Raw genomic sequence first — 22,918 nt, 5'->3', positions numbered from 1 at the left:
ACTGACTGAAAGTCAAATCCAAAAGAATGAGCAAAAGCTAAACTGAGAAACAGGGAGAACTGAGAACTGAGAAACTGAGAAACAAGGAGACGTTATAAGCAGAAGCAGAGAGAGTGAAGTGGTTGCTAAATGAAAAGACAAAAGAGACAAGACAAAAAAAAAACGCCTCCTTACTACGAGTATACTCGTAGTTGGCAAATAAAAGACGCCGACTTACTTAGAGTATACTCATAGTTTGCAGCGAACAGATTAAGGGTTACAGCCGTTTTAAAATTTAAAAATTTTTTAAAACTATTGACGTGTGCGTATCTGAACATAGCGCCTTTTCCTAATATCGGAATAGTTTATAGAACTTAAGAAAAGTTCAGTTTCTGTCATATTCAGCAAAAAATCAGATACTCTTTTAGTTTTATGCCTGAAATTAGACACCAATGAATGAACTTCTACCTAACTTTTTTAATTTTTTTAAATTATTTATTTTTAATCCTACTACTTTAATGCACCTAATTATCTTCGAAGTCACCTGAGTTATTAACTTTAATACATGACATGAAATTGTTGAAATATATCAGAATTTTTGTTATACCATTACATCATAACTTCGATTTAATCATAAGAAATTTTAATTCTCTAATTCTAAAATAAAAATAACATAAAAAAATAACGTAAAAAAAAAAATAGAGGTAGATACTTTTTTAAGTTTTTTTTCTAAAAAAGAACAAAAATTTTTTTTTGGCTTCACTAGAAATTTCTATACAACTTACATGTCACTAATTTTACTTGAGCATTATTTTTTTATTCTTAATTTAATTTTGTCAAAATATTTATCAAATTTATATCGAAATTTATTAGATAGATTTAATTATATCGACAAAATTTAGAACATATACGGGAATCTTTTTTTATATATGAATCTAATTTTTTAGGAATGAATTTTGATGAAAATCTATCATGGATACAACATATAAAATCCATTGAAAAAAAAATCTCGAAAACATTGGCGTAATCTTTAGAGCAAAGACATTTTTAAAAGTTAGGTTACTTAAAAAATTTAATTATTTTTTTATAAATAGTTATCTAACCTACAACAATAATCTTTCACGTTGACTTAAATATTCACAAACTTAACATCCATCTAGTTTTACAGTTTATGTATAAAACAAAATGCGCACTGTCTCCAAAAAATTTTAAAACTTATTTTGAAAAAATACACCATAAGTGTTCTACAAGTTTTTCCATAAATAAAACATTGTTGTTCCTAAATCTTATTCAAAACTGAGTTCTTATTCGATTCAGAATCGCGGGCCATTTTTGTGGAAAAGTTTTTCGCAATAATAATGTCTTCTTCTTGCTCTGATCATTAATTTTATTTGTAAACTTATGTAGGTTGTAAAATTTTTTCAACGGCAAAATATAATGTTCAAAAAAAATCTAGTAAGACCTAGTTTGAAATTTCCTATAGCATTATACCCACCTCTGGGCAAGTTTGGCGATATCGGATAGCAAGGAGATGTGAACTTTCTTCTAAATACTCTTCCGCGATAAGTAAGGACTTCTTAGGGCATCTAAAAATAAAATAAATAAATAAAAAGTAAACAGTAGCAAGAGATGCATTGGGTGGGGAAAATCCCCAAGCCTTGTTACTACTGGGGCCAATGCTATAAACATAAAAAACGAAGTTTTTTCCGTAAAACACGAAGTTTTTACCGTAAAAAGCGAAGAAAAAAAAAGTCCATTGCTATAAACATTCAAAAAATACCGTTTTTGAGATAAAACTTCGCAATTAAATCCAATGCTATAAACGAACAAGGGAATCCCTTTTTCAGATAAAAAATGCGTTTTTTCGAAAAAAAATTTCAGATAGATTTTTTATCTCTATTTTAGATATTTTCTTCGTGATTTTTAGCGGCCATTCTTGGAACAACGTTAGCACTTCAAAATCATTGAACATTCTCTGTTTGTGTTTTTATGTAGATATTTTACAGATAAAACTGAAAAGGATTTTGGTAATTAAACTAATTTAATTTAAGTAATTAAACTAATTACTTAAAATCTGCATTTAATCGATTATTCAGTTCCTTGTTGTTTTTCCTTGTTAGGTTTTTGATAGTAATTTTGGTTAAACAAATTTTTCATGTTTGACTAAAGAAAAGTATATATAGTCGACAATTATGCCATATAATACACAAATACACAACAAAATAAAATGCTGTCTAAAGAACTTAAAATGTTACTAGCAATAAAGATCAGAGAAAACAAATAGGTTCTTCTTGGGAAGCTTAGTATGTTTTAATTAGCAATCTATTTAAATAAATTTTAATTAGCAAACTATTTAAATAAAAATATGTATAATTACATTATATTATATATATATATATATATATATATATATATATATATATATATATATATATATATATATATATATATATATATATATATATATATATATATATATATATATATAATATAGGTAAGTTTTTTTAGGTATGATTCTAATTATAAAATAATATACTATTATAGAATATTTAGTATTTTACTATATAAAACTATATTATACTATATATTGATTATTTATTTACTCTACTTTTAGGTCCATCTATTACTATGAGGCATAGAAATAGAATTTGGGAAGACATAATGTCACATTTAAATAGTTTAGGGGCAAAAATTGAAGATATCAACCAGCTACGTAATAGAGAGTGGGATTATTTGCGAAGAGCTACAATGCAAAAATTTGCTAAAAGTCTAAAAACAGGTATAGTTTTGTTATATATATATTTATGTGTGTGTGTGTATGTGTGTGTGTGTGTGTGTGTGTGTGTGTGTGTGTGTGTGTGTGTGTGTGTGTGTGTGTGTGTGTGTGTGTGTGTGTGTGTGTGTGTGTGTATATACACACACATATATAATTAAATATTTTTGTATATATACAATATATACAAATATATATATACATTTTTTAAAGGTGCTGCAGGGAGACAACTAACAGAATTAGATAATGTTGTCTTAGTCATTCTTGACAGGAAGTCAATAAATGTATCTGGAATCAATGTTCCTGATTTTAATATCTCTTTTTGTATGACAGATGATGCATTGTCATCCACTCCCAACCAACTTTCTACTCCCACTGCCACCCTTTCTTCATCAAGTAAAGAAGTAAACTTTACTTTGAAACAATCTTCTGATACAGCTTCTTTTATTTCATCTATGTCTGGTATATTTTTCTTTATTGGTTAAGACTAGTTGTATTATAAGATATATATATATATATATATATATATATATATATATATATATATATATATATATATATATATATATATATATAAAGATATATATATATATATATACATATATATATAGATATATATATGCATATATATATAGATATATATATACATATATTGTATAGTTTATAGAGTTCTATTTTATTCTTATATAAATTCTATACAAATTAATTGTTTATATTAGATGCAAGAATTGATTGTATGTTCTCCTCTAATTTAGATAATACCACTCTTGTTGGTGATAGTCGTCAGATACTTCAAGGTAATGCAATTTATAAATTGTTTTTTTTTTAAATCTCAGTTGTTTAATTTAGTTAATTGTAGGTTTTAGACTTATAATTATATAACAGACAACATCAATTTGTGCTTAATTTTTTAAAACTAGTATTTCCAAAACCATCAAAAACTTATTTTTAAAGGAATCTAAACCACCTTTCTTATTATTTTAGTTAACTGATCTTGTTTTGACACCTAGAATTAAATTTTAGATTCAATTCAAAATAAACCATCAATGGGGGCATTAAAAAATTTAAAAAGAAAAGAAGCTAGAAAAAGTCTCTTGGTAGATGGAAGTTTTAAAAAATTGAAAGTGAGTGTTTTAGGGTTAGAAAAAGAAAGATTAGAAAAAAAACAAGAGTTAAGAGTTAAACTTTTGAAATTGGACGTTGCCCTCAGGCAACAGCAAATTCGAAAAGAAAAGGCTTTAACAATATATTACACAACAGCAACAAAGCTAATGCATGAGAAAATGCAACCTTCAAACCAGCAACATTTTGTAAATACAGACACGGTATTTTATTTTTTATTTTTTAAATTAATTTGTAGTAATATTTAGTATAACTTTATCATTAAAAATTTTTTTTTGTTTTAGGAGGAAATTCTCTTGCATTAAGAGAAAAGCTACATCATAATTTTATGTTAAATTTTGAAAATTATTGTATAAAAATATATACTATATTTAAACATTCGTCTTGTATAACCATGACCAATTACATTTTTTTAGTAACAATAAAAAAATAACTCCAATCTGAAATTGTTATTGCTATTTCATTTTTTTATCACCATTGCCTTACAGTAATAAATTCTGTAAAACTTCACACAAACATTAAGACCAATGCTGTTGCGATGTGAAATAGATACAAGCATTACAACTATAAAGTTAACAAATCTCCTATTATTTTTTAAGCGTGCTCTATAAAAAAACAAAATATACATACTTAAAAACAAATATAAACATATATTTTTATGGTCTAATTTTTTATAAAAATTTCTTGCATTTATTAAAAAATCATTGTGTAAATTTTTTTCCAATTTTAATTCAACTAATTTAGACACAAATCTATGATCCATGTCTAAACAATTTTGATAGATCCTATGCTCTAGAACAAATTGTTTATGAATTTTTAAACAATATTTTTAAGTAAAGTAGTTAAGTAGCTGTAATCGTCTATTCAAAGCTCTATCATTCTGATTTTCTTGAGCTAGATTTTCATCAGCTTGTTCTTCTTCGCGTTCTTCAAAGTCATTACCGTTGTCTCCATGTCGAATACACAAGTTATGGATAACAAATCCACACATGATAAGCTTAGAGGCATCTTCGACCTTATGCAAACGAATTCCAGTTTTCAAAGCATAAAGCCTGTTTTTGACAATTCCAAAACATCGCTCAATTATGTTTCTAGTTTTTCTCTGTGCTATGTTGAAACGTTTTTGAGCTCCGTCTGGATCACCGGGAAAGGGTGGAATTAACCATTCTCGACATGGGTACGCAGAGTCAGCCAAAATTACAGCCCCATTAAATGGAAGCTCTCCAATTTCAAACTTGTTCCATAGGTTGCAATTTCTTAGAACCTAATAGCAGTAAAGTCACAATATTTAAATTTACTGTAAGTTACATTATAATACATTATATTAGTTAGTCTAAGCTACATTAAAATTAGCAATCATAATAGTTCAAATAGTATGTTCAAATATGAACATTCCGAAGAGTGTCACGCACTAGTTGAATAGCCGGCATTAGTGCACTAACAGTTGTAAAATATAACTTAGTGACAGACTTACATGTGCATCATGCCACCTTACTGGACTGTTGGTCGATGCATAAAATATGGATGTGTCGGGTTCACATACTGCCATTGCATTTATGCTATGGACATGATGGCGATTGATTAGAGAATCTTCATCTGCTTGAGGAGGGTTAGAAAGGAGTATATGAGATCCATCCAGGACACCACATACGCACGGAAAACCTCCGATTTCCATGAACTTCTGTGGAAGAGTGGAGCAATCATTGGGCCACTTTATGATCTCTTGTCGAATCTAATCTTATAGGATAACAATTTTTATCTTTACTAAACTTAGTTTTTAATTTACTTACTAAAATAAAAATAATAAGCAACTTTATATGACAACGTAAAACTTTCAATAGTTTTATTAACTTAATACACTAACATTGAAAATAGCTTCTCCTACACTGTGTATAATAAGATAAATTGTGTTGGTAGAGATTCCATGACAGTCTCTGAGAACATGAAAAAAAATATTTGTGCCAATAAAATGAAGAAATACCATTATCTGGAAACGTACTGAAATGCTTTTATTTCGCTTAGTATAATGTTGCAAATCATCTTTAAGCCTAGTTTCTAAAAAATCTAATACAGCTCTTGGGACTCGATACTGCTCTCGAAAAACGTTGTCAGAAACATCTTCGTTAAAAGAGCGACCATTAAACTAAAATGAAATTGAAAAACAAAACAAAAATATAATTTCTGTGCATATTTAGTATGATTTCTGATTTTGTTCGATAACAAATCATTAAAAAAACATCAAAATTTAGTAATTTTAAGTAATGCTTTAAACTCCAACCTCTCGAGGCAATCGGTGGCGAAGCTCATTTTCTGCAACTTCAAAATCTAAATCTTCATCCGAAAAAATTAAATCCATGTTCCTATTTTAATTTTACACAGTTTTTTTAAACACCAAATACTAGAATGTAAAAATATTTATAAAAATAGAATAGACAGCACAGCCTACTTAGTAACTAATAAAATTTATTTAGTAGGCCTACTTAATAAAATTTTTTAAAAAAATTGTTGTTATCAATGACGTATTACGGATATAAAAAGTGCGTGAATTTAAGTGACGTATACGTTTTATGCTTTATAGCAATCGCCGAAAAAAATACAAATAGCGATAAATTCTTCGAGTTTACGCATTTTTTTACGTGTAAATAATTTACTTTAAAAATTGCGTTTTTACGAAAGATTTTTTTTCTCGAAAAAAACTTCGAATTGTTTATAGCATTGGCCCCTGTTTACTTTTATTTTTAGATAATTTTAGAAACACCACAAGTCAGTGGCTTGAGGTGTTTCTAAAATCAACTGTAATTCCCAGAGGTATTTGCCTGAGGTGGCAAAACTTGCCACCTCTGAGCAAGTTTTGCGACATTGGTTAGGAAAGAGGCGTGAAGACCGTAAGGACGTCTTGGGGCACCTAAATATAGTTGAAAAAAAAATCCAACTAATAGACTATTTAATTCTTTTCCCAGGCCAAAGTCAAGATGTTAAGTTAAGGTTATGAAAAAATAAGATTAACTTTAATCTTTTTTATTTGAATAAGTAAATGCTAATATATTTAATACCACTAAGGACTAATTTAAGATGTTCACTTAAAATTAGTTTTTATGCCTAAAAATAAATTAGTAAAAAACATAAATTGTTAAGATCATCATGCCCATGTCTCTCCTACATTGTTATTTTTTTTCTTTCCAAGATAATACATAAAAATAAGGATTTGATAAATGTTTAGTTGAAAAACATTTAGATATTATTTTAGAATAGATCTTTAAAATGGGTGAACCTGTATTCGAAATAATTCTGACAGCAACGTCTTTGTCTACTTAGAACAATTTTAATCTTAAATACATTGCAGAGCTGCACGAAAAGATATTAGCATAGTTTTAATCTATTTAAAAAATGTATTTTGTTTTATTTGTATCCAAGTTTATTTTTCTTAAACTATTCCGTTAAATTTAAAAACTCCTTGCTCACTATTTTATATACATTTGGGCAACCAAAGAGTTGAGTATACATAATTCGCTCTAATATTTTCGAGAAACAAAGAAGATTTGAAATTGGTCGTAAATGTACAGGATTTAAAAACAGGTATAACTCTCGAATTATAACTAATTTAACGTTTGTTTTTCAAGTATATCCTTTCTTAAAAAAGTTCAGAATATTTACGATGTATTCAGGTAGAAAATAGTAACCAACTCAGGTAAAAAAAAAATAATCGAGCTCAATCAATTACAATTTGCGGTTTATACTTATAAATAACAAAATCCTGAAAACTATTAACGACTAATTTATTTAATTAAATGTTAGTTTGATAATTTCCAATAATTAATAAATAATAAATAAATTTTAAGATTGCGCAGTATTGGTTATGAGGAGGATTGAAAGTTTTTTCATTTTTTCTTTTTGTTTAAAAAAATGGATAAAACTACAAAAAAAAAAAAAAAAAAGACACATCAGAAAAATGTCGCAAAGTAATTTCACAGTGCGCTAAGAGACCACGAGGTTTTAAATCGACTCAATATAATGACATTTTTTTTATTCAAGAGTAATTATCTTATTTGTCTTTATTATTAAATCAAATTAAGGTGCCCAATTTAATAAACTTTATAAAAAGTACATTAAAAGAAAGGCCACATAAAATACAACTTAGATGATATCAAACAACTTTATCACCTTTATTTTATTACACCGCTACCCCCAATACAAATGCTACGCTATAAACAACTACAAACGCTGCCTAATTGTCCTTTTTTTAAGTAAATAAATTTATTTAAAAAATTATTATTGTAAACGTCAACTTTTCTTGACCTCCCCTGTCAATAATTGTCAAAACGTTTCTGACCTCCTCCTCCCCTATTTTGTCGACAATATTAATGGACATCCCCAAATTAAAATATCATCGTAAATGAAGCTTTAAGTTTTATGTTTTTTAAAAGTAGATTTGAAAACAACTTTAAAAAAATATTTTTAACAATTTCTTTCCGCTAAACAATAAAAATAAAATATCAGGTCATCGTCTCTTTGAATCTGAGCAAATTATTAATGACATACAAACGACAACCTTAAAAAAAAAATAAGGCATTGATAAATAAGTATATACTGAGTTACAAAAACCAGTACTAAATACACTTTGATAATTATTAAACCATGACTAAAACAAAATCTTATGCAGCAACAATCTCAACGTTCCAATGTGTTTGGTATTTTTTTCTTTTGTTTGAAATTTATTATTTACCAAATTTTTTTATTTTAAACGCATACATATTTTTTAATGATTATTTTTTTATATTGTACTTGTTTTTTTAATACTTAAATTGCAATGATTAAAAAGAAGATTTTGTTATTAAGATTTGTGCCCGTAAGAAATCGTTCCTATTTTATAAGAAATCGTTCCTGTTTCTAGAAAATAGTTCCTGAAGAAATAGTTCAAGTTTTTGAGAAATCGTTCCGATTTTTTAAATTGATAGTTAGTAGAGCCGTAATAGGAACGATTTTATTTCGGCAACAATATATACATTGGTACCAAATATTTTAAATTTTACGCAAATAGCTAAGCAAGTTTAGCAATTTGTTCACAACTTACGCGAATAAATAGCAAAGCTTGAAAATATGATATTTGATTTTAGAAGATCATTAGTGTAGTTTTTATGTACTGGAAGAGTAATTCCATGTCAAAACAACCAGGCCATGTAACCCTATGTCTTTGGATTTTTTTTATATTTTTACCATAGTTAGTACATTATAAAATAAGATAAATCCCAAAATTTCAAGGTCTAACTCCCAACGGTTCGTGAGTAATGGTTGTTTTAATTTTGGCTACTATTATTGTTTTGGTCATTTTCCGCCATTTTTAATTTTACATTTCTCTTTATAAAACCATGCCTTTAAACGTGTGAATTCTAAAAATAAGTGACTTAGTTAATCTCAAGATGAGGAATTTAAATATATAAATAAAAAACTCATTTTATAATTAAAAAGTATCTAAATATCAATTATAAATGTTAAAATAATGGACACCTGCCACTGTAAAATTTTTAGGCGTGCGGTAAATTTTTTTAGCCTAAAATTTCAAATTAGGTCATTGTATGTTTGAAGAACATTGTGTGAAAAAATCATTTATGCCAAATACATAGTTCTGTAAATATTTTACTTTTGTACTAAAAATGTATATATAATTGCAGGGGCGGACCACGATTTTTTGGTGTTTGAGTTAAATAACTTCCAGCTAAGTTCTATACTCCAAACCTTTGAATGTTCATACTTATGTCATTTAAGGATGTTTGCAAAAAATTGCGCTACGAAGAGCCTGGGAACAAAAATACCCTAAAAAGTAGAAATCATCCGCCCAAACGTGAAGGGAATTAATTTTTCCAAACAGAAAAATTACTTACTTAAATAAGACTAAAAATTGTACATATTTTTAAAATTTTGTCAAAAAATCATTTGGTATTAAGAAGGTATAACCATGTAAAGTTTACAACCCCCTCAAAACGAGGGGGGTTATTTAATTAGGTATGATTTCTAAACAAATCATTATTTTCAATGAAATTTTTTTACCTTAAAGAAATTTCTACCTAGATTAGGATATTAGAATTCATATTTCAAAAAATTTATTTCCCCCACGTTTTAGTTTTCTAATTTTTAGGGTATTTTTGTTCCCAAGTTCTTTGCGGCGCAAATTTTTGCAAAACATCTTTAAATGACATAAGTATGAACATTCAAAGGTTTGGAATATAGAACTTACCTGGAAGTTATTTAACTCAAACACTAAAAAATCGTGGATCCGCTCCTGAATTAAACGTGCAATTTTTATTTCTTTTCCTAAGAGTAATTCCATTTCAAAACAACCAGGCCATACAACCCTAAATTCTCTGATTTTTTTTTCAATTTTTGCCAAAGTACTTTAGGAAAAAATGTTAATTCCTACCTAAATCTAAATCTAAGTGGTTCTCAAGTTATGAAAGTTTTTTTAATGTATTTTTTGTTTCCTTTTTGTTCTTTGGTTCCTTTTCTTTTCCAATTATCAGTTTAATTACTGAAAAAATAAGTTTAATTGCTGAATTTAGACATATTCATCTAATTTAAATGTTGCAATTAGTTCTACATAAATAATGTAATTAATACTTGTGCATTTTTAAATTTGCAATTATAACATTTTTTAATTCATTATCAAAATGATTTCATGTGATATTGGTAAAGTTTTGAAGTCAGAATGCCATAAAACCTCATATTCTAGAAATTAAGAGTTTTTTTTTCTACATGACCTAGACTCTGATACTCGTCAATACATTTTATGTAGATCTGTGTTGCGTGCATGTGAAGAACTATTCAGCATTTGTAATCACCATTTTCACTACTTTGGAAAAAGATTTGAAAAGAAAAATGGCAATTTTTGTAATGTTTATAAAGTGCATAAAAAAAAAATGAAAGGTAATTTGATTTAAAATATTTTTTATGTAATTATATCAAAGAAACCCTTCTTTAATTCTCAAATTGTATTACTTTTCTGAAGGATGTGGAGGACAGTATGAAAATTTTCAAAATCTATGCCATCACTCAGAAGATTTTTTAGCTGAATGGATATTTTTTGCAACCAGTCATGGCAAATATTCTTGTGATGCAATAGGTGATACAGTAAAACGAACAACAGCAAAAAAACGTCCAAAGAAAAATCAAATACTAACAATCGATGCAACGTTTGAATTTTGCATTCAAAAAACGCTCACAATAAAGTTCTTTAAAATTGATTGGTTAATGTTAGAGCTACATAAAACAAACGATTTGAGAAAGGAAAAACAATACCAGGAAGTCGAGGATTTCACCATTGCATACCAGTTTCGAAAGCATCTATATTATTTAAAAAAACTAGTAACAATATAAATCCAAAATCTATTAAGATAACTAAAAAATCAAACTACCAAAATTTAAGTTTAATAAATTTTGAGCTAATGCAGAAATACAAATATTACGCATGTACATATAACTTGTTTTGGTGAATTGCAGTAGTTGAAGAAAAAGATGAAGAATATAATGATATAAAAATAAAGTTTATGCATCCACACGGTCCATCTGAACAGTTTTTCTGGCCGAAAAGGAATAATTTTTGTTGGATACCAATCACCAATGTAATAACATTAATAAGTGCACCAACAATAATATCAGACAAATATGAACTTTCAAAAAAAGATTTTAACAAAATTAATAAGTATATATTTGTAAATCAATAATTTTTAATGGATATATTATAAAAGATTGTATATCAATTCAAGTATGCATCATTTTTATTTATTTTAAATACTACGATAAGCGAAATATGCTATATTTGCTTTTTTTGTAACATTTTTTATGTAATTTTTAAACTATGTATTTGGCAGAAATGATTTTTTCACACAATTTTCTTCAAACATACAATGATCTAATTTGAAATTTTAGGCTTAAAAAATTTACTGCACACCTAAAAATTTTACTGGGGCAGGTGTCCACTATTTTAATATTTATAATTGATATTTAGGTACTTTTTAATTATAAAATGAGTTTTTTATTTATATATTCAAATTCCTCACCTAGAAATTAACTAAGTCACTTATTTTTAGAACTCAAATGTTTATAGACTTGGTTTTATAAGGAGAAATGTAAATTTAAAAATGGCGGAAAATGACCAAAACAATAATAGTAGCCAAAATTAAAACAACCATTACTCACGAACCGTTGGGAGTTAGACCTTGAAATTTTGGGATTTATCTTATTTTATAATGTACTAACTATGGTAAAAATATAAAAAAAATCTAAGGACATAGGGTTGCATTTAAAAAAAAAATTGGTTGTTTTGACGTGGAATTACTCGGAACTATTTTAAAACGAATGTCTATTAATAATTTTGTTTTAAATTGATCAATGTTTATTTGGAAAAGTTAAATTTTAATAAAGGTATTAATTTATTCGAAATGAAAATGTAGGTTTATTTAATAGAGAATTTCCAACATGAAAACTGTCAAAAATGATATTGCTAATTCTTTGAAATAATTATAACGTTTTTATGATCATAAAAGTTTCATATGCTACTTCTAAAAGAAAAACACTAGTTTGCATATCAATAAAATACAGGGGCGGACTGGGGCCTTGATAAGGGAAGGGAAAAATTCGAATAAGAAGGGCATAATTCAGAAGAAAGGGCTACTCGGGAAGAGCAATCGTTGTCAACTATCGTGCAGGACAAGTGATCAGCCCGCCTATGATAAAAAAAAACATGATGTTTTAATGAATGTTCGGAAATTCAAACCAATAGCTTAGTATCTTAATCTATATTTATAAAACAATAAAAAAAATTGTTACAAATAATTTAACTTTTTAGTTGAACTCCTAATGCTTAACATGTTTTTATGAGCTTTTAAAAAATGATGTTAATCAAAGAAAAGTAAATTCAGGAATTCAGTTCAAATAAAGGCCGTTTACTTTATGCTACTTTTGTAAATATAACTTCTTAATATTACAATTGCCATAATATATTACTGATGTACAATACTTTGCAAATGTTTATTCCATATATCACTATATATCACTAATGTACAATAACACATTATTTTGATGTAAATACAATTATTTAACGGATACAAAATCAAAGTTTTCAAAATGATAACATCGTGTAAAGATAGAGTAATTACGAAATAAAATGCTGGAGGATACACTGTAAAACTTTACCGTGAAAATCACGGTACTATACCGTTAACCATAAGTGCCGGTATTGTACCGTGATTATTTTACGGTAAAACACCGTGAAGAAATCTCGGTAAAACGCCGTTATTTTACGGTAGAATACCGTGATTATTCTGTAATGAAACAGCGTGAATTACGGTATAGTACCGTGATTAATTTACAGAAATGCCTCGCTCATTTGTTGTAAAATATTTTTTGTACAACTTAAATCAAAATATATTTTTACTATTTTCAAAAATGTTTTGCCTGTTTCATTTTGTCTTATTTTTTCATTTATTTCAATTGTATTTCAATTGCATTTTTTTTAACTGTATCTTCAATTATAAATATCTATTAACATATATGTTTGTTTATATGCTAATGGCAACAAAAACACGTCATATTTTTAAAAATCTTTTCAGTTTTACATTACTTACATGTTATTAAATAGAAATAGTTACTCAGATAAATTAAATGAATATAAATAAATTCAAATAAAACGAAAATTTAAAATCTCTTACATATCAATATAACGTTATATAAATAGTTATATTTGGTAAGTAGGAGTTTAATAATGAATTAAATTCAAAAATAAAATAAAAGACATCATTGTAAAACTTTTGAAATTTACAAATAAATATAAATAACTATATAATAAATTGCTGTTTCAAAGTTATATTAAAAAGTTTAGCAACGTGGTAAATTCAAATATTATTAAATTTCGCAAACTTCTGCAGTATTGACAGCACAGCTTTGCTTATTGCTGTAGTCTTCTTCGTTCGCCTTGCTTTGCTCCCTTTTTCAGGATTGATGCCGAAAAATGCACTAGAACGGTCAATAATATATGTATAAGCAATTGACGTTTAAAAACATTCTCATCAATAAATATCATTAACATCAAATACTATGTAAACCTTAAACAAATTAAACACATTTAATTAAACATAATATAAGCATTATATACCGTTGACAAAATTCTAATATTGATGAAGCTTCTTTTGGATATGGTATATTGAAAATATAAAAACTCGCAAATAAACAACAAAATGACTTGATGAAATTGTTCATTCCATCAACTGCAACAATGCAATCAATTACCAGCATGAATCGATTTGCTGTAAATAGCGAATTCCCTAAAAAAAGAATGCAAGTTGACCTAACAAAAATCCATTTTAAATATATATAAATAAAAATGATCAAGCCTTTTTTTTTTAAATTATTTTCAAAATCTTAAAACATATTAGAACTTGTAATTCAACATACCATAAACACATAGATGAGGAGAATTTGATCTTGGCACCAATTCTGTTTGATCCATTGTCTCCTAAACATATTTTTTTTACTACTAAATATCTTTTAGTAACTACATTGCATGTTATTATAAAATGAGTGAAACACAATTAATTGCTTGAAAATATGTATTGGATATATTTTAAATTAATGATTACTATCTTTAACATACATCCACAAACATAAAGAGTGCGTCAAGTTTTTCATTAAACAAACTAATCAAAGCCATTAGAAGACCGGGAGCCACAGGTAAATCTGACAAAGTTTCATGTTTTGCTTTATCTAAATTTTTTATCACCTTCTTTACGTTAAGGTTTGCTATTCCACAACTATGCAAAAATAAATATAACTTTTCATCATATAATGCTTTCATCAAAAGTTCACCAGCATTCACTCCACCCATCAAAACATCAAAGTGATGTAGCAAACCATCAACCTAAATAGAAAAAACCAATTTAAATATATATATATATATATATATATATATATATATATATATATATATATATATATATATATATATATATATATACCAAAACTAAATAAAATAAACTTCTACAAAAATCTTATTAAATACTATAAAAAAATCTCTAATTAGTAGTAATATAGATTAATACTTACTGGTTAATAATATAAGTCATATTATTTTTAAATAAAATTAATTTAATTTACTGTAAATAAATTGGGGAATTTTATCAACAAATCATTCAATAACATCTTTTCATTTATTTCAGTTCGTTGTAAATAGTATTTGAGTTCTTCAGGACTGTTTGAAACACTGAGAACTGGTTCTCGGTTCAAGCAACCATAACTATCAGTTTTTCTTTTTATAACATCTACTGATAATTGTTCCTTTTGGGATTCCATATTTAAAACACTCATTAATGGTGGAACACGGTTTGGCCGCTGCAGATAGTCATAACGGTTTACTAGTTGTAACGTTAAACTGTCATGACCGCTACCAATCACTGTAGTACCATACTCATCTTTAAACGATTTAGGATATTTGGCAACCATAGAAGATGCAATTACATCTAAATGTTTTTTTAATGGCTTTGGGCAAACAGCAAGGACATCATTCATAATAATCCTTATAATTGCACACCGATGTGCTGTTAAAGGTCTTTCTCCAGCTGCTAATATATCTTGTACCTCTCTAGACATTTTGGCCCAAGGTAAAACAAATGTCAAATACCAATCAGCAGCACTTACATGTTTAATCTTCATTACTAGACAAAATTGACACAATATTTAAACTAGAGCAATTAAATATATAAAGAACACAAAATATTTTTTCAATTACTATGTTTTATTAACAACTTTTTTTAATAACTTACTCGAATTAGTTGAGTTATTTTTCACTTTAACTGTGGGCACCATTTGTATGCTGGATTGTGTGGCCACAATAAAATCTACAGATTTTTGGGATTGTTCTGCATAAAATTTTATTAATATTATAAATAAAAATATATAAATGTATATGATAATAAAAATCATATTTATTTTGAGTATCATAAATCTTTTTTACCAGAGCTTTCCTTTGCCCAAGATTCAAGGAGTTTGCGTTGTTGGATGGGTTTTAGCAAAACCAAATCATCAACTTTAACCAGGTAGAGATCTGTTTCATTTTCAACACCTATTTCCCATAAATTTTTCACAACCTGGTTTAAAACACATCCGTCAATATGTGGCAGTGTTCTTAAAATATTACTTTTAATAACCTCCATTATCTAAAAAAATAGATCATATATAACATGTGAATATATCAAGAGTATCATAATAAAAGTCATATTATATTGTAAGTAAATTTTACAGAGTTTGATATGGTTATTAAATTTAAAAGATTACAACTAATTAAATTTAAAAAACATATATATAGTATTCACAAAATGTAGTATTAAAAAAAAAATTAAATTAAAAATATATATATAAAATATTAAAAATTATACTTGCTTCCATTTTAAATTATACTAAGCAAAAAAACAAAATATTAAAAAATTTAACAAAATTCTTAGTAAGGCATTATACATATTAATTATGCAGCAAAATTCTTAAAAAAGAAAGTTTTCTTAAAACGTTTTTATAATACTCTCTACTATTGTTTTTGATTGGTTCTTATGACTGGTTCTTTAAATAATATTTCTGAAAAAAACTGCACACATTTACTGCATAAATACTGTAATTAAAATAGTTTACAAATAAAATCTTTTATCATGATATTGCCAAATAAAATATATAACTTTTAAAAATTATTTATGTAAACCTGTAGTTATTCGATGAGCATGACACAGAGTGCTTTAAGGAAATAAAAGAGCGATTGCAGTGCTTGTAAGATGGCAGTGGAAAATAGTCTATTAAAGAAGCAATCATTATACATCGAATCTCATTATTTTCTCCACAGACCTCATACATACCAAGCTCATGCACAAATTGTGTGTTCTGCTCATTAATAAGAGCATACTCAATTCCATGTGTATCAAAAAAAAGAAACAAAATTCTTGCAAAAATAAGAAGTTCGTGATCCTTTGTAAAGTCAAAAATCAAGAATAAATCTTTTTTGTAATGGGTACCTTGATAGACAATATGGGTAGAAAATGTATCCGGCAGTTGTCCACATGTAGTTATAATTGCCTCAGAAATGGTAGAACTAAAATTTTTGACATTGAATGAAAATGAATTGACCGCATAAATTTTTGAACTTGGTATGCTTGAATTATTGTATGATTGCAACAACTGGTGTGTTTCTGTTAAGGTTTTACATACATGCTTGTAATTGTTAAAATTTCTGGCACATTTTTAAAAGTAAGAATGCTTTTGTTCAAACCTTAAAGTGAAAACTCGCATTAGAGGCCCGTAACGTAAAATTAACTGTGGATAGTGGGACAAATAATGATGTTTTGGTAATAGTTTAGAAGAAGAGAATAATTCTCTACGAGAAGACAAATAACCATTTATTGAAACCTGCAGATAAGCAATATGTTGAATGTCAATTTTAGGTGAACATATAATTTCAACAATTTCTTTCAGTCTTGAATACAATAACCACACAGGATCTTCAAAATCTAGAATGTAAATTCCTATATAAAGGGGAAACGCAAAAACACCCAGTTTTGAACTGCATGACCACTTAACTTTTCAGTACTCGAAGTTTTATTTATCTCACAAGGTTTATCCAAGGCATCTCCTTCAAAATATTTCTGCATGTTAATTCTTCTGTTGATGTTGTTAAATGAAAACCATCGCTTATTAACAAAATATTTAACAAATAGATACATATCTCGTGAAGCAACGCCTTCAAAGATATCATGAGCTAAGCATGGTGGCAAACCTGTAGACACATGAAATCCACATAAACCATTAAATGGTGAATTAAATTTTATTCCTTCAAAAATGTTACCATTATTCTGAGCTAATTGAAGCAGGCTATTATTATGGCTTGATTCTGTTCGATCTAGTCCACAGAATTGAGGGTTAAAATCAAACTCTGCATGTGTTGCTAAACAGTATCGACAAAAGTGTGAAACTGTGGTAAAATTTTTACAAAAGCCTCCTATAGAATGTGACCCTAAATTATCCCCTAGTATGCATAGAAGTTTTGTTTTTATAGATAAACTTTCAGAAACAGAAACAGAACCAGATATTTCTGCCAATTCAGAAAATATTGGTGCAAATACTTTGCTGAGGCCAAAGTACTTTAAATCTGCATCTTTACACATAAGTACCAGCTGTAGATGCTCCGATGCATATCTCTTGTGTGATGGAATATTAGCTAATGTTAAGTAAACTGCAAGTATATTATGTTTTTTTCTTCCTGATCCAATTGGATTGACAATTTCAAAAGAATCTTGATATAGAATAAGATATAAAATTTTATCATCAGACTTTGCAATATCTTGAATTAGGGATCCACTCAGTAAGTCTGAATATATACCAAAATTTTCCTCATGTTTTACCCAAAACCCAGGTTCATTGCTGTGTTTATTGTACATCATTTTTAACAAGTCCTTTATTGGAACATGATGAACAGTTCTAAATTTTTTATTGGCATCAAAACCTAAAGTAAATTCTATTGGAGATATGTAACTCATGTGTTTATGAAAATAAGCTTTCCTTTTTTTATTAGTACTTAAAGCGTACAAACTGTTTATCTTTATTTGTTCTGACTTAGAAAATTCAGTTAAAATATTTTCACAGATATCGCTGCTTTGATTCGAGATTGCAGAAGTCAGACTTTGAACAGAGAATTGAGTACTCGAATTATTAACTACCATAAGTTCATCAAAAATAGATTGAACACAAGAAGCTGGAAATATATTTTTTACTTGCAATTTTAAAAAAAAGAGAGCTTGATCCTTCAAATATTTTTCAGAAGAAATATCATCAATACGATCATGAAACTCTTCATTTTCATAGTGTTCTAAAGATCCACATGAAATGCTTTCTTGTTCAAGGGTGTTAACATCTTTATTCTTGTTTAAATTAGAAGAATTTAAGCTATGTACAACATACAGTGGCATGATAAAACTTGAATCCCATTGCTTGTGTCGTCTTGTTATATGAGATGCAAATGAATTTCGATTAGTGTAAGAACTTTTGCAATTCATGTAAGGACAATGAACGCGGTCAAGTGAATCAAGATGCAATTTAAGATGTAAGATAAACTGAAATAGTCCAGCACATATTTTTTTTACATAGTGCAATTTCACATTTAAAACTTTGGAAAATGTTATCAAATAAAACATTGGGTGATATAAAGTAAAGTTTGATGTATTATTTTTATACTTTTTTTATATTTACACTAAAATCATTTTTATAAATTTTTACATGTTAATCTACCATCCCGCGATATTTTAAGTATAAATATAATTTTTGCGTCGTTTAAAATTCCAATCACATGATTACTTACGTCTGCCCACGTTTTTAAATCCACATTAGTCCACAATAATTTTTATACTTTTGGTTTTTTATACTTTAATAATTTATATACTTTGGGTTTAGTAGATAAAATGAATATCGTAATTTAAAGTTCGTTATGAAATTTATTTGGTCTGAAAAATCTTACCTTTTTGTTTGTTTAATAAATTATCAGAATTCGCTCACATTCGCAATAAAATATTAACACATATGTAAACTATAAACCACCCACGGTTTTCTTAAAACTAAATGTTTATGAATATTGTTCGTAAACTGCTTAGTCATGGCGCCATTTTTATTTATAATTCAGTTGTTTGTTCTTTTTTTACATCATTTTTATTACATTTTTTATTGTTGTTTATAAATTTTTATTTTTTATTTTTAAACTAAGATGCTTTTTAAAACCTAATTCTTAAAATTTATAACTTATAATGATAAAACTCATTTTCTACAAAACATCATTCACAGTTCTGCTTAAAATAAAGTAAATATAAAAATATAATTGAAAAAATAATAAAAAAAATGTATATATAAAATGTAAAGTAGAAATTTTAAATAAGTTTTTTAGTTTTTTCTGTAAGTCTAAAATATTTTTATGAACCGCAAATATTATTTTTAAACATTAAATATTTTATTAAAAGAATTAATGGCAAAAAATACTGTTATGTTTAACTACTGTTAAAGAGCCGTTTGCACCAGCAGACTCTTGTTCTAAAATTTCTAAAATTGCATAAAAAATATAGAAAAACAGAAACACAAAATTTTAACTTTGTAAAATAAATGGTGTTGTAAATACTTGCAAATCATATATAAGGATCAGATTTCTTTGTTTATTTAAACTGTCATGTGAAAAAATTTTTTTGTCGTAACCAAGTTTAATTTGTTATTTGCAGAAAATTTCCACATTAAATAATCATTGCAAAAATAATATCCCTGGAAAGGAGTTTCGAAACGAAATATTGACACATATAAGATCACTTGACACACGTATAAAAAGAAAGTTATCAATAATATTTTCAAAAGCTAAAGACTTAAGAAAGAATTCAGGACAGTTTAGAAAACGAATTAAATAAAAAACAATAGAAATTTTTGAATAATTCTCTCTGGCAGGAATAACAAATTTTGGAATAACATATTAATATTTTTTATCTGAAAAATATTAATTTGTTCAATTTTTTATCTAAAAATATTAATTGATTCAAAAAAAGTCTAAAACTTTTTTTGAATCAATCTTAAATTTAACAATATTTTTAAATCATAGGATAAAAAATGAAAGCTGTTCTGTTGTTCTGTCTTCTTGCACCTTTAGTAATTGGTTAGTATTTTTTGTTTTAAATGTTTTAGTACGAAAATACTAAATTTTAAAACATTTTCTATATTCAATCTTTATATAGATTTTTATATTTTATATACGTTATATTTTTTGTATATATCCTTTATTTTTCGACCTTTAACTTTGAAATTTTTGATAACTTTGATTTATTTTAGCATATCGGCATAAAAATGATCTAAATGAAGAAGAAAATGAAGAAGATCTTTGCCGATCTACTTAGATCAAGATATCGCGATGAAGTCTTTAGAGACGAAAATGAAGATAATATTCAGACTCAGATAAAACGGAAGAAGAATTATTAAATGAAAGTTTAGAAGATCCAGTAGCCGAACTGTTGGCTGCAACAAATGCAAAAAATATGCCTTCACAAACTGTCGCCCCTACAACTGAAGCCGAAACGCAACCCCCAATTGTTTTCACAACTGCAACACCAAAAAAAAAGAAGGTCATTAGACGTAGAGGTAAGTCATAAAAGGTAGATGTTATAGGAGGCTTCAGAAAATGCTTTTTTCTTTTTCTTTATAATCTGTTTAACAGTTATCAAAATTCTTTTAGTTAGACGTTATTATTTATCTAATTAACCGTTATTACTTAGTTAATTAAACGTTGCTGTTTATTTGATTAACTGTTATTATTTAGATACTGTTATTTGTTCTGAGTTTAGCAGTTTTTTTTAGGTAAACGACGTTGTTATCGATTCTGCATTAAAAGCCTTCAGAATAAAAATTCAAAACCGAAATGTAGGGAAACAGTTTGTTATCCGAGAATTCGCAGCTATCTACCATATAAATTAAGAAAACTCCTGTGGAAATCACTTCATCCATATTGATATTTTGTTAAATATTAAATATGAGCATTGGAGTTTAAATATTTTTGACAATAATGACTTTTTTATATTATTAAACAGTATAATTTGTAAAACTTATAAACAAATGATTTTTTTATAAAACGTTGATTTCTTTTTAACTATCAAATTAATTTTTTAACTATCAAATTAATTTTACATAGACTTGAAATATGAAGCTAAAACTTAAAATATCTAACACAATGTTACCTGGAAGAACTGAAATAGGGTGCCTTCCTATTCTCAGGTCTACTAAGACGAACTGTGACGAACCTTTGCAAGGTAGACACTAAGCAATTATGTGGAAGACCTTGCCAACAATTAAAAAGCATTGAACACATCCTCTTTCAACTGAGTTCTGGTTTGCTTGAGGTTTCTGGGTTATCAAGACTAGATATGGAGAACTGTGCTTTGCTTTGCCAACTGAGAAAACTAAACTGAATCTTTTGTAACAGGACGGACTTTGAAAGTGGAAAATTCAAATAGCTGTGATTGAGTTTGAACCTATCCCTCCTCAAACTTTCAAGGGTTGGAACTGGCAACACCAGTGGGACTTTTCAGATCATTAAAGTCAATTGACTGCTTCAGAATTTGTTTCATTTTTTCTGCAATTAAGTTGGTTAAAAAAAGACTAGCCTTGCCAACACACAAGAAGCAAACAGTCTTGCTGTTCTCCTCGTAGTTTTTTGGTTAATTTGGTATATTTTTTGTTAATTCAGATGCCAAATCTATAAAAAATGGCTTGAACAACGAATGCTCAAGCTTTTTACAGATCTTTATCAAATACTTTGTAGAAAAATTTCAATTTTTTAAAATTTTTTGATACAGTTAACTTGTTCTTTTTTGAACATAAAAAAAACAACCTTTGGCTTTTATTTTTATTTTTATTTTTTTATTTTTATTTTTTTTTTAATTTTCTTTCTTAGACAACTTATTCAACACCGCCTATCAAAATTTAATTGGTGGATGAAAGTAAATGTTATAAAAAATGAAGTTTTAATCCGATTTTTATGTAAATTTGAAAATGGATATTTTTTCCGCGGACGAAGTAACCAGATTTAGGGACTTATATCTCAGTAACCACCAACAATAGTACAATCATACCCCCAAAGAATTTTTCTGGGTCATGAAATCTAGATTGCTAGATGTCATTTTACTTTTTTACAACAGTGGGCAAAAAAAAAAATGGTGACATTTCGTTTTCTGGATTTTTAACATAGTTCGATGTATCAAAACTACTGTGACGTGCAATGACAGATTTTTATAAAACTATAACAACTTTGCAAACGGTAAACGGCTTTAATTTTTTGAAAGAGAAAAACAAAACATTTAGAAGTAACTGATCTCAACATTCAGCAGTAATTTAGATTTGTTTTTTTGTGTTGAATATGTTTTCGGAAAAAACCCGTTTGGCGCCCCTTTCTAATTGAAACCTACTCGCTGCTTTCAAAAGTGTGTATGCATCAATATCTTCAGCAATTAC

The 22,918-nt window shown here is 27.2% G+C and overlaps 4 protein-coding genes and 2 long non-coding RNA genes across 8 annotated transcripts; 3 read left to right on the top strand and 3 right to left on the bottom strand.

Annotated features, from left to right (window-relative positions):
• Positions 1 to 1,788: 1,788 nt before the first annotated feature.
• Positions 1,789 to 3,684, top strand: LOC136076324 (uncharacterized). Of its 2 annotated transcripts, XM_065789793.1 has the most exons (5): positions 1,789 to 2,006; positions 2,100 to 2,282; positions 2,594 to 2,758; positions 2,966 to 3,214; positions 3,472 to 3,684. In XM_065789793.1, exons 3-5 carry the CDS (start codon positions 2,608 to 2,610, stop codon positions 3,579 to 3,581), a joined length of 510 nt encoding a protein of 169 aa, XP_065645865.1. In that variant the 5' UTR covers positions 1,789 to 2,006; positions 2,100 to 2,282; positions 2,594 to 2,607; the 3' UTR covers positions 3,582 to 3,684. The 2 variants fall into 2 exon arrangements, with proteins under 2 accessions (XP_065645865.1, XP_065645866.1); XM_065789794.1 differs by lacking the exon at positions 2,100 to 2,282.
• Positions 3,685 to 3,707: 23 nt separating this feature from the next.
• LOC136076323 (uncharacterized) lies at positions 3,708 to 4,320 on the top strand. Its single transcript, XR_010636165.1, has 2 exons — positions 3,708 to 4,077; positions 4,159 to 4,320. It is a non-coding gene; the product is annotated as an uncharacterized LOC136076323 (long non-coding RNA).
• Positions 4,321 to 4,703: 383 nt separating this feature from the next.
• LOC136075708 (putative nuclease HARBI1) lies at positions 4,704 to 6,257 on the bottom strand. Its single transcript, XM_065789143.1, has 4 exons — positions 6,153 to 6,257; positions 5,739 to 6,017; positions 5,349 to 5,606; positions 4,704 to 5,138 (listed from the first exon to the last, which is right to left on the bottom strand). The coding sequence occupies exons 1-4, from the start codon at positions 6,228 to 6,230 to the stop codon at positions 4,704 to 4,706; spliced, it is 1,050 nt and encodes a 349-aa protein (XP_065645215.1). The 5' UTR covers positions 6,231 to 6,257.
• Positions 6,258 to 13,680: 7,423 nt separating this feature from the next.
• Positions 13,681 to 16,099, bottom strand: LOC136076634 (uncharacterized). Of its 2 annotated transcripts, none has more exons than XM_065789935.1 (7): positions 15,873 to 16,099; positions 15,682 to 15,756; positions 15,017 to 15,573; positions 14,517 to 14,780; positions 14,318 to 14,378; positions 14,019 to 14,187; positions 13,681 to 13,879 (listed from the first exon to the last, which is right to left on the bottom strand). In XM_065789935.1, the coding sequence occupies exons 1-7, from the start codon at positions 16,069 to 16,071 to the stop codon at positions 13,759 to 13,761; spliced, it is 1,446 nt and encodes a 481-aa protein (XP_065646007.1). In that variant the 5' UTR covers positions 16,072 to 16,099; the 3' UTR covers positions 13,681 to 13,758. The 2 variants fall into 2 exon arrangements, with proteins under 2 accessions (XP_065646007.1, XP_065646006.1); XM_065789934.1 differs by having other exon boundaries at positions 13,682 to 13,879; positions 15,682 to 15,777.
• A 1,322-nt stretch (positions 16,100 to 17,421) lies between these two features.
• LOC136075707 (uncharacterized) lies at positions 17,422 to 19,086 on the bottom strand. The gene has a single exon (XM_065789142.1). It carries the CDS (start codon positions 19,084 to 19,086, stop codon positions 17,422 to 17,424), a length of 1,665 nt encoding a protein of 554 aa, XP_065645214.1.
• Positions 19,087 to 20,413: 1,327 nt separating this feature from the next.
• LOC136076322 (uncharacterized) lies at positions 20,414 to 21,330 on the top strand. The gene is made up of 3 exons (XR_010636164.1): positions 20,414 to 20,573; positions 20,747 to 21,052; positions 21,269 to 21,330. It is a non-coding gene; the product is annotated as an uncharacterized LOC136076322 (long non-coding RNA).
• The last annotated feature ends 1,588 nt before the right edge of the window (positions 21,331 to 22,918 follow it).

Source organism: Hydra vulgaris, chromosome 02 (assembly GCF_038396675.1).
Source record: "Hydra vulgaris chromosome 02, alternate assembly HydraT2T_AEP".
NCBI lineage: Eukaryota > Metazoa > Cnidaria > Hydrozoa > Anthoathecata > Hydridae > Hydra > Hydra vulgaris.
This window is presented reverse-complemented; position numbering and strand designations above follow the sequence as displayed.